This window comes from Lagenorhynchus albirostris, chromosome 10, assembly GCF_949774975.1.
Source record: "Lagenorhynchus albirostris chromosome 10, mLagAlb1.1, whole genome shotgun sequence".
NCBI classification, from domain to species: Eukaryota; Metazoa; Chordata; class Mammalia; order Artiodactyla; family Delphinidae; genus Lagenorhynchus; species Lagenorhynchus albirostris.
Genome location: NC_083104.1, coordinates 48,449,338 through 48,461,465, shown reverse-complemented (window position 1 = coordinate 48,461,465; position 12,128 = coordinate 48,449,338). Strand labels below are relative to the sequence as shown.

The 12,128-nt window shown below is 39.7% G+C and overlaps 1 protein-coding gene across 1 annotated transcript in view; it reads left to right on the top strand.

The window, feature by feature from the left end:
• The window catches only part of GOLGA4 (golgin A4), a 106,284-nt gene that overhangs the window by 67,844 nt on the left and 26,312 nt on the right, over positions 1-12,128 (top strand). Inside the window, exons 15-18 of the mRNA XM_060162372.1 lie at positions 1,745-1,900; positions 3,591-7,816; positions 8,373-8,494; positions 8,896-9,026. Coding sequence (XP_060018355.1) covers positions 1,745-1,900; positions 3,591-7,816; positions 8,373-8,494; positions 8,896-9,026 — 4,635 coding nt within the window. The remainder of the gene's footprint in view (positions 1-1,744; positions 1,901-3,590; positions 7,817-8,372; positions 8,495-8,895; positions 9,027-12,128) is intronic.

Here is a 12,128-nt window from a genome sequence, read left to right as displayed (position 1 = left end):
CGGCCTTCTCTCTAGTTGTGCCGTGCGGGTTTTCTCTCTCTGGTTTTGGCGCGTGGGCTCCAACGCTTGTGGGCTGTGTAGTTGGCGGCACACGAGCTCTCTCGTTGTAGCGCACGGGCTCAGTAGTTGTGGCATGCAGGCTTAGTTGCCCCCAGCATGTGGGATCTTAATTCCCCTACCAGGGATCGAACCTGAGTCCCCTGCATTGGAAGGCAGATTCTTTACTACTGGACCACCAGGGAAGTCCCTTTAATCTCCTTTCTTTTACACTTTTTTTTTTTCACTCTCAGCTGGAACTGGGGCTCTGAGGATTTCCAGCAGCTGTGATCCTTGAACTGAGTCAGGGAGTTCTCTAATCTCTGTGGGGCCAACAGGCACATGGTTTGACAGTGCTGTTGGCTGAGGTTAGTGGTTTAGTCCGTGGTTGTGAAATGTACACCTGTACGGGTACATATTTGTATTCTTTGTTGGTCCAAAAAGGATTTAAAATTGTTTACAAGAGTACTTAAAAACTATAACACGATAGCATACATTTAAAATAGGGACAAGGAAATAAAGGAACAAAGCGAGACATTAAGGACCTAAATGAAGCTGGGAATGATGCTAAAAATTCAAGTCATAAAGACCTGCTGTGGGTTTTCATGCTGGAGTAATTGGGGGCACTGAGCCTTGAACATTGGCCTTGTTAATACTGTGTTCGGGAACTGATATATTCAGACATATTCCCACTGGCGAGCGCAGGACACAGACACACGTAAAACACGTATGTGCACATGCTCTCACCCCTTTCCACTCCCCTTCCTACCTAGTTTCTCAGAGGAGTTAGCTTGGAGTTGAGAACCAAAATTCTTCAGACTATTAAAATTTCTTCTTTTATATTTATGGACATAGAGATGCATTTAACATATAGTTTACATTAAACAATATAACATTTTTAAGTGATGTTTTTAAATTGATGTTATAGAAACTAATATTTTCTTATCAATCTACTTATAATATGGTACAAAATCTTTACTTAAGGCAATATGCTTCACCAGAGTGAAATGGACTGAAAATATTACTGTTGGCCACACGAACCCTAAGCAATAGGTATAGAGAAGTATACTTAATTGGAGTCCAAAGTCACTAAATGTCAAAAGTGCTCTCTGGAGCTTCTCTTTTCAGAACAGTAAACAGTATTAATATGAATGCTGATGTATACTAAGGACAGTCAAAGAAGAAGCTTGTCAGGGCCAGACCATCTGAAGAGATATATAGGCTTTTATAAGTATTTCCTTGATCTAATCCATATATTCACATGTAATCTTCTAATTTTGATTTGCTTTTCTGTGTGGGGTTCCCTATTATAGTGAGGTATTTCTCATAAATCATATAAATTTCTCAGCCTAGAGTTGAAATACCAAACTGGCATGCAGAGAACAGGTAGTAACAATTGTGTGACCCTGCACATTCAGTGATATTTTGCAAAACATTTTAAGTAGTGAAAAAATAGCAGACGTAGTAGGGGTTACTGGAACAAAATTTTTCATATCAATAGTGATTGTGCCAAAGATTGGCCAGATCACACGGAAAAAGCCACAGTGCCTTATTTCTGCAGACCAGGGTGTGGGAAGAGAGGTAATGATACTGCCTACCTCGCAGGGCTGGTGTGAGGATCAAAGGAAATGAATGATTCCTGTGGCAGTGCTTTGGGAATGCTGAAGATCTACGTGGGTCTAAGGTGGTGTTACTGTTTTTGGCACAGGAAAAAAGTCAGTCTGAATATTTGAAGATCACTCAAGAAAAAGAAGAGCAAGAATCTTTGGCCTTGGAAGAGTTAGAGCTGCAGAAGAAGGCAATCCTCACAGAGAGCGAAAACAAACTTTGGGACCTTCAGCAAGAAGCAGAGACTTACAGAACTGTAAGTTTAAATACTCTTCAGGTTCCACAGCTGTGGAACTGCTTGTATAGGAAAACTGTTGTTATCTCTGCAGTCAATATAAGGTTGTAGAGAAGCTTTTGTTTTAGATTTACATATACATGCACTCCATTCATTATTAGGTAGTAAGAGCTGTTCATGGGAGTGGTTTTGATGTCTGCTACATGGTGCTCCTGACCTGCCTTTAGCTGGCTGTATTTCTGTCAGCCACTCGCTCTGATTCTTTGCCCTCAGGCTGTGCAGCATCTTAGCTCCACTGCTTACTCACCTTTCATCTTTAGGAAGTGGCCTCATTTTGTACGCAGCACTTGCCCTGACACCTTCCTGCCTGTTCAGCTTCATCTCGTGCCACGCCCTGGACATAATTCATTCTCTGTTTATATCACAGTTTAGTTACCCCATTACTCTCCTTTGACATTTAACTTTTCCCCAATTTTCCCATATTATAAATAGTCCTATGGTGAGCATGTTAGTATATATATCTCCGTGTGCACATTTTAAAATCCCTCTGTCCTTCCCCTGAACAGTATATGAAATGTTCGACCTATTTTGAATAAACTGACTGATGTTATTTAGACTTTTTAGCCTTTTTGCTCTGATTTAGACAGTGACACAGTCACACTTCTTACCCCAATTTCTATAAGGGATTTGTTTTTTTTTTTTTTTTTTTGTGGTACATGGACCTTTCACCGCTGCGGCCTCTCCCGCTGTGGAGCACAGGCTCCGGACGCGCAGGCTCAGCGGCCATGGCTCACAGGCCCAGCCGCTCCGCGGCACGTGGGATCTTCCCGGACCGGGGCACGAACCCGTGTCCCCTGCATCGGAAGGTGGACTCTCAACCACTGCGCCACCAGGGAAGCCCTCTTACCCCTATTTCTAAACTGTATTTTATTTTCCCACTTCCAACATTTCTGTAAGGTGGCATGGTAGAGAGGAATGGGTACTCAGGAGGCCTAGATCTTTCACTTACTAGCTTTGTGAATTAATTATACCTTAATTTCCTTACCTGTCACCTGAAGAGATTGATATTTGGTAATTTCTTAAGACCTTTCCAGCTTTGACATTCCTTGGCTCTGCCTTACATTCCTTACAATACCTTGACATTCCTTAGCTCTTTTCCTTTCAGTCAAGGTTGATATTTTCATGAGATAATCATTTTACTATTACTTTTTGTAAATTACTTTGGTAAAATTTGTGTAAGTTCCTTCTTTTTGAAAAATATCTTCTAAGTAATAATTTTTGGGGTAAGAGCCAGATACGTTATTTTTCTTCCAGAATTAAGTTATGAAAGTAATAGAATACTATTACAGGCCTTTTAACAAAACAGAAAAAAATACTCATCTTTCTACCAGCAGTTACTATTATCTACGTTATGATTTATTTCTTTTTCACTATCCATTCAGAATTTTCTTGAAAAAACAGGTAGTTGAAATAGTTACCCAAATAGGTAGAAAGAATCTGGAATTTTGAGTTGTGTAAAAAATAGAATCTTTTCTTTGTTATATGATTCGTTTAGGAATTGAGCACAGATTCTTTGTCCTTTCTAGAGTTTGGTAAGTTATGTAAAGTTGTTTATCTAAATTTTAATCTTTAAGTAGGTGTAGACATCATGTCATATATATCATTGCTAACAAATGTACTTTAATAAAAAGACATCTGTTTTCATTAACAGAGAATTCTTGAATTAGAAAGTTCTTTGGAAAAACGCTTGCAAGAGAATAAAAATCAGTCAGAAGATTTAACTGTTCATTTGGAAGCTGAAAAAAATAAGCACAATAAAGAAATTACAGTCATGGTTGAAAAACACAAGACAGAATTGGAAAGTCTGCAGCATCAGCAGGATAACCTTTGGACTGAAAAACTCCAAGTCTTAAAGCAACAGCATCAGACTGAAATGGAAAAACTTAGAGAAAAGTATGAACAAGAAAAAGTAACACTGTTGAATGACAGAGAGGTTCTCTTTCAGGCCCACATAGAAGAGATGAATGAAAAGACTTTAGAAAAGCTTGATGTGAAGCAAACAGAATTGGAATCACTATTGTCTGAACTGTCAGAAGTATTAAAAGCCCGTGACAAGCTAGAAGAAGAACTTTCTGTACTAAAGGATCAAGCAGATAGAGTGAAGCAGGAATTAGAGGCCAAGCTGGATGAACAGAAAAGTCATCACCAGCAACACGTTGACAGCATCATTAAAGAACAAGAGATGTCTATCCAGAGAACTGAGAAGGCATTAAAAGATGAAATTAACCAACTTGGGCTTCTTCTGAAAGAAAAGGACAAGCATTTAAAAGAGCATCAGGCTCATGTGGAGAATTTAGAGGCAGATGTTAAAAGGTCTGAAGGGGAACTCCAGCAGGCGTCTGCTAAGCTGGAGCTCTTTCAGTCACTGCAGAGCACCTTGCATGAGCAGGTAGAAACATATGAGGAGCAGTTGGCCCAGTTGCAGCAGAAGTTGTTGGATTCGGAAACAGAAAGAATTCTTCTTACCAAACAGGTAGCTGAAGTTGTCACTCAAAAGAAAGATGTTTGTGCTGAGTTAGATGCTAACAAAATCAAGGTACAGGACTTAATGCAGCAACTTGAAAAACAGAATAGTGAAATGGAAGAAAAAGTAAAATCTTTAACCCAACACTATGAGTCCCAACTTAAAGATAATATAGAGCAGGAGCAAACAAAGCAACTCTTAATGGAAAAGGAAAATGTAATTTTACAAATGAGAGAAGGACAGAGCAAAGAAATTGAAATACTCAAACAGAAATTATCAGCCAAGGAGGACAGTATTCATGTTTTGCAAGAGGAGTATGAAACCAAATTTAAAAGTCAAGAGAAAAAGATAGAAAAAATTAAGCAGAAAGCAAAGGAGATGCAAGAAACGTTAAAGAAGAAACTGTTGGATCAGGAAGCCAAACTTAAGAAAGAGCTCGAAAATACTGCTCTGGAGCTCAGTCAGAAAGAAAAACAGTTCAATGCCAAAATTTTGGAAATGGCACAGGCTAACTCAGCTGGAATCAATGATGCAGTGTCAAGATTGGAGACAAACCAAAAGGAGCAAATAGAAAGTCTTACTGAGGTGCACAGGAGAGAACTCAATGATGTCATAGCAGTCTGGGAGCAGAAACTTAACCAGCGAGCTGAAGAACTTCAGGAAAAACATGAAATCCAGTTACAGGAAAAAGAACAAGAGGTAGCAGAACTGAAGCAAAAGATCCTCATATTTGGGTGTGAAAAAGAAGAGATGAACAAGGAAATGGCATGGCTGAAGGAAGAGGGTGCTAAGCAGGATACAGTGTTGAAGGAATTACAGGAACAGTTAAACCAGAAGGCTGCTCACATGGTTTCTGCCTCACAGAATGAAGCTAAACTGAAAGCTGAACTTGAAAAGCTGGAGGTTGACCTGAATCACTCTCAGAAGGAAAATACTTTTCTTCAAGAGCGTGTAGTTGAACTGAAGATGCTGGCAGAAAAAGATAAGCTTAAGGTCTCTGAGTTGACTGAGAAGCTGAAAACCACAGATGAAGAATTCCAGAGTTTGAAATCTTCACATGACAGAAATAAGAAAAGCCTAGAAGACAAAAGCTTAGAATTCAAAAAACTGTCCGAAGAGCTAGCAGTTCAGCTGGACATTTACTCCAAGAAAGCGGAAGCCTTATTACAAGCTAAAACAAGTGAGCTCATCAACATTAGTAGCAGTAAAATTAATGCTGTTCTCTCTAGGGTCTCCCATTGTCAACACCACACAACTAAAGTTAAGGAGGCACTACTAAGTAAAACTTGCAAAGTTTCTGAATTAGAAGCACAACTGAGACAGCTAACAGCAGAGCAGTACACACTAAATAGTTCTTTACAACATGCTGCACATCAGTTGGAAGAAAAAGAAAGTCAGATTAAGAGCATGAAGGCCGATATTGAAGGTCTTGTGACAGAAAAAGAAGCCTTACAGAAGGAAGGAGGAAATCAGCAACAGGCTGCCTCAGAAAAGGAGTCTTGCATCACTCAGTTGAAGAAGGAGTTATCAGAAAACATCAACGCTGTCACTTCGATGAAAGAAGAGCTTAAAGAAAAAAAAGCTGAGATCAGTAGTCTTAGTAAACAGCTAACTGATATGAGTGCTCAACTTCAAAACAGCATCAGCCTAACTGAAAACGAAGCAGCCATTTCATCACTAAGTAAGCAACATGATGAAGCGCAACAGGAATTGCTGGATCAGGTGCGAGATTTATCTTTGAAAGTTGAAACTCTGAGTAAGGAGAAAACTTCTGCTCTTGAACAGGCCAACAAATTCTCAGAGTGGAAGAAGAAAGCACAGTCAAGATTTACACAGTATCAAAATACTAGTAAAGAATTGCAGATGCAGCTTGAGTTAAAAACAAAGGAAACCAGTGAAAAGGATGAGCAGATAACTTTATTGAAGGAGGACCTTGATCAGCAAAAGAAGAGATTTGAATATTTAAAGGGAGAAGTGGAAGATAAGAAGAGCAAGATGGAGAAAAAGGAACGTAATTTACAGACTGAGTTAAAAACTCAAACAGCAAGAATTGTGGAATTAGAGGAGCATGTTACTCAGAAAACAATTGAAATTGAGTCCTTAAATGAAGTTCTTAAAAATTACAATCAACAAAAGGATATCGAACGGAAAGAAATGATTCAGAAACTTCAACACATTCAAGAGTTAGGAGAAGAAAAGGACAACAGGGTTAAAGAGGCTGAAGAAAAAGTCTTAAGCCTTGAAAAGCAAGCATCTTCCATGAAATCTGAACTTGAATCTACGAAGAAAGAATTGGAACATATGAATTCAATTGTGAAAAACAAAGAAGAGGAGTTAAAGGCATTGGAAGATAGACTTGAGTTAGAAAGTGCTGCAAAATTAGGGGAACTGAAGAAAAAAGCTGAACAAAAAATTGCTGCCATCAAGAAGCAGTTGTTATCTCAAATGGAAGAGAAAGAACAGCAGTATAGAAGAGACAGAGAAAGCCATCTGAGTGAACTAAATACAAAATTGCAGGAAAGAGAGAAATTAATTCATGTCTTGGAAGAAAAACTTAAGTCGGTGGGAAGTTCACCACAATCAGAAACATCAGTTGCACCCAGATCGGCAGAAAATGAGGCAGCATGTACTGAGCAAGAAGAAGCAGAATCCCAAGGCTGTGTGCAGAAGGCATGTGAAGAAAAAATCCGTGTTTTACAAAGAAATTTAATTGAAAAGGAAAAGCTATTGCAGAGGCTAGAGCAGGAAAAAGAAGGCACAATTTCTTCTCATTCTGAAATGCAGTGCAAATACCAGGAGCTCTTAATAAAGATAGAACAGGCTGAAGCAAAGCAACACGAGGATCAAGTGATGATAAAGCATCTTCAAGAAGAACTTGAAGAAAAAACCAAATACTCCTTGTTAGTATCCCATCATGTGGAAGAAGAGGGAGGTAAAAATAACATAGGGGCAAAGCAGAACTTGGAGAATGTGGTTGATGGTGTCCAGAAAGCCCTCCAGGAGAAGGATTTGACCTGTCAGATCTTGGAGCAAAAGATAAAAGAGCTGGATTCCTGCTTATTGAGAGAGAGGGAAGGACATAGAGTTGAAATTGAAGCGTTGACCTCAAAACTTGAAAGATTACAGGCTCTACAACAACAGATGGATGGAAAAAGTAAACCCATGGAAGTTTTGGAAGAAAGTGCTGAAGAAAAGTCCAAATCTCATGTGGTCCAACCCAGCTTGCTTAGTAACACGGAGGCTGAGCACAATGACCTGGAGTTTAAATTGGCAGGGACGGAGCAGGAGAAGCAGAAGCTGAGCCAGGAGGTGGTTAAACTGCAGAAAGATCTTCGAATGTTGCGGAAGGAACATCAGCAAGAACTGGATATCATAAAGAAAGAGTATGAACAAGAAATGGAAGAGAAAATCAAGTAAGTTTTTTTCAGTATGAATATTTTTAAGGCATTCCTCTTTAATGAAATCTCTCTTTTTTGTGTCTAATACAGTTAAGTTTCACAACCTAAATTTGTTAGTATTGAACATAAATATAATAAGTTAAATACCGAAGAGAACTAAAAACAATTTAAGGCAAGAGGCAATGTTATTCCATGTCAGTTTAAGGGGAAAAAACCCTTTTCTTGCCTATGAGATCATGGTTATTAGGTACATATCCCAGTAATTATTTTTAAAATCATTTTTATATTTTTATTATATAGATGTGTATGGTGAAGAATTTTAAGTCGAAAGTAAAAATTCTCAAATCATCAGGACCATTCCCTAGAGTTAATCATAGTTTACTTACCCTTCCAGAAGTTTTCTGTGCCTGGAGACGCACACGCACATGCACGTGCATGTGGATGCACACTCCCTTAAAAATGGTTGATATTGCTGAGGTCATACTATATACACTGTCGTGAAGACCAGGTAACTCTTTACAGCTTGTTTGTTGTATGACAGCAGTTAGCTCTTCATATTTTTGGTACTCAGACAGGAGCAGGAAGATCTTGAGTTGAAGCACAATTCCACACTAAAACAGCTGGTGAGGGAGTTTCATACACAGCTGGCACAAAAGGAACAGGAGCTGGAAATGACCATAAAAGAGACCATTGGTAAGTAAACTTCTAAATTCAATTAAAAAACAAATCAGAATCAGCAGAGACTATTTATAATTTAAGTTTATTCTTTTCACACTGTGCTAAGTGCTTAAAGTAATTATAAACTGGAGAAAAAAAAGATTCTTGCCCAAGAAAGTTCTCTGATGGGAAACTGTGCTGCCTGAAAGTGGCTTGCCTGTCAGAGGGGAGGAGCAGGTGGAAGAACCTGAAAGCATTACCTGATTAATTACCTAACGAAGACACTTCTGCTCCATGAGAAGGGTACATTTGGTCAATTTGATCAATTGATTTTAATCAAATTTAATTTGGAACAAGGGTTCTTACAGAAATTGGGGTACAGATACTAATTCTTACCTAATACGTTTTCTTGTATGTGTCCATTTTTTATTTATTAGATAAAGCCCAGGAAGTGGAGGCTGAACTCTTGGAAAGCCATCAAGAGGAGACAAATCAGTTATATAAAAAAATTGTAGAGAAAGAAGATGATCTAAAAAGAACAGCCAAAAGATATGAAGAAATCCTTGATGTACCTTATTTTCTCTCTTGAAAATTAGCTCTAATAGATTTCATGGTAGTGCTAAAGAAGATAGGCTGTCAGATTTCCTGGTTTTTTCTAGTGTATAAGGTTTTTTTGGGGGGGGAGTCAATATTATGCAAATTAGTATTTCTCTACTGTTTGCAGATTTATAAGGAGTCTAATTGATTTCTGCTAGGATTGTAATTTTCTGATCAGTTTCTGCTAACCAGGCATATAGGCCACTTGAAGCAACAGTGAGTTAGTAAGGGGAAGAATGGATTCTCTTCTATGTCTTTCTCCCCAGTTCAGACCAAATTGTGAGAGCACCAGACTAAGAATTGAGAGCTTGTGCTTGGGACAGGTAGTGTATGTATGAGCTTTAGCTGGGAACTTTCCAGGAGGGCCAGTTAACTTTATTTAATCCCTACCCAATTTGCATAGGTTTTTTTGCTCTCAAGGGAGAAAAAAAAGATAGAAAAAAAAATACATCAGCCAAATCTTTTATATGTAGTTTGGAGGCTAAATTCAGTGTACTTATTCTTCTAGTGGTGGATTAGTATTGTCATTTTTGTGTATGAAGATAAGCCATGAATGCTAGTGAGTATTTGGACTGCAGAACATTTTTTTTTTTTTTTTTTTTTTTTTTTTTTTTTTTGTGGTACGCGGGCCTCTCACTGTTGTGGCCTCTCCCGTTGCGGAGCACAGGCTTCGGACGCGCAGGCTCAGCGGCCATGGCTCACGGGCCCAGCCACTCCGCGGCATGTGGGATCCTCCCGGACCGGGGCACGAACCCGTGTCCCCTGCATCGGCAGGCGGACTCTCAACCACTGCGCCACCAGGGAAGCCCTGCAGAACATTTTTGAATGTAAAGCAGTGTAAATTATTCTTTGCTGGATTGCAGATTCTTTTTTTTAAAAAATATATTTATTTATTTATTTTTGGCTGAGTTGGGTCTTTGTTGCTGCGCACAGGCTTTCTCTAGTTGCGGTGAGCAGGGGCTACTCTTCATTGCAGTGTGCAGGCTTCTCATTGCGGTGGCTTCTCTTGTTGCAGAGCACGGGCTCTAGGCGCTCGGGCTTCAGTAGTTGTGGCATGTGGACTTCAGTAGTTGTGGCTCGTGGGCTCTAGAGCTCAGGCTCAGTAGTTGTGGTGCATGGGCTTAGTTGCTCTGCGGCATGTGGGATCCTCCCGGACCAGGGCTCGAACCCGTGTCCCCTGCATTGGCAGGCGGATTCTTAACCACTGCACCACCAGGGAAGCCCAGCAGATTCCTTAGTTACTGCAAGCCTTATTTCACTATGTGCTAAAAACCATTTGATGATCAGGAATGCATAAATTAGAGAATCATGCCTCAGCTGACTATGGCAGCAGTAGAACTCTGAGCCAGGAACAGATTCTAGTAGTAATTATTTTATTTTATTTTTTAAAGTTTTATTTATTTTTGGCTGCACTGGGTCTTCGTTGCTGTGTGCAGGCTTCCTCTAGTTACAGTGAGCAGGGGCTACTCTTCGTTGCGGTGCGTGGGCTACTCTTCATTGCGGTGCGTGGGCTATTCTTCGTTGCAGTGCATGGGCTTCTCATTGTGGTGGCTTCTCTTGTGGCAGAGCACAGGTTCTAGGTGCGGGGGCTGCAGTAGTTGTGGCGTGCAGGCTCTAGAGCACAGGCTCAGTAGTTGTGGCACACGGATTTAGTTGCTCCGTGGCATGTGGGATCTTCCTGGACCAGGGCTTGAACCCATGTCCCCTGCATTGGCAGGCGGATTCTTAACCACTGCAACACCAGGGGAGTCCCAATTATTATAAATGTATTTGAAAAAGCTGAAATTACCTGATACATGAATATAAATGTTACCTTCGTGTAATTTTTGAGCTTTAGACCTCACTGTGAAAGAAAATTTGAATGATTTCACATTTTCCTATACTTACCTAGGGTATATTATGTGAACCTTTAAAAATTACTGTTGTTTCTTGAATGCTTAGAGAATGTTGGGATTGGAAGATACATTACAGCTAGTTTAGGTTCATCTTCTATTTTTGTGTTTTTTTTGTGTGGCAGAAGGAGGAGAGTGAGTTCAGCATAGTCAAATGATTTCCCTAAAACTACACATGGCGAGTGGTAGAGCACTGATTCTTCATTAGCTTCATATATTTTATAAAGGCTTCTCCCTAAGGAAAGAACTTGGATAGTTAAGTCAGGGAGCTTCATTCGCAGGGGATAAACTGTGTCACGGCTGTAGTGTTCCCTTTTGTGAACTACTTCTGTCTCTGAATGTGTGTGTATGGGGGTGTGGAGGTAGCACACAGTACACTTTCCAAGGTCACAACAAGCCTCTGTAGGTGGAGGGGTGAGTGAACAGGGAGACAGGTAGCAGTTAATCTCTGGTATCGTTCCTCCTGGAAGATCTGCTGTTTATTAGAAAATAAATGGTCCTCCCAGCTTCAGGCTTGGAGTAAGTAGAGCAAGTGAGCAGGAAGTGGAGGGTGGGCCAGAGGACTCAGGTGGACTCTTCCCCAGGCCCCTTCCTGCGCCTTAGACCAGCACTGCCCATTAGAAATACAATGCAAGCCACAAACGGGATTTAAAATTTTCTGGTATTCACATTAAAAAAAAAAAAGAAAGAATCAGCTGACTTTAATTTTGGTAATAATGTTAGCTGACCCGTTATATCCAAGACATTATCATTGCAAGATGTAGTCAATATAAAAATGATATATGTATTAATTCTCTGAGATTCAGTGTGCTTCCACGTTGGCAGCCTGTCTCAGTTTGGATTAGTCACATTGCAAGTGCTTATAGCCAGAGTACAGGGTGGCCAGTGATTAAATCAGCAGTCCTCATCCAAATACATACTCTGTCTTGAAGAGTTTTTTTTAAAACAGCATATATTGCTAAAAGCGATATTACCAATTCTAGGTAAACACCATATTGCTTTGATTCTGAGACATATTCTCTTACCATTCTCCAATTTAAAGTTTTCCAGAATTGGAGTTTCATATGGATTTGTATGTATTATGTAGTACTTTTTTTTCCCTCTGAAAAAGCTGTTATCAGATTGATGATTTGTCTTAATGATGACATTGTAGAATGCTATATTTTTCTCATCCATTAAAA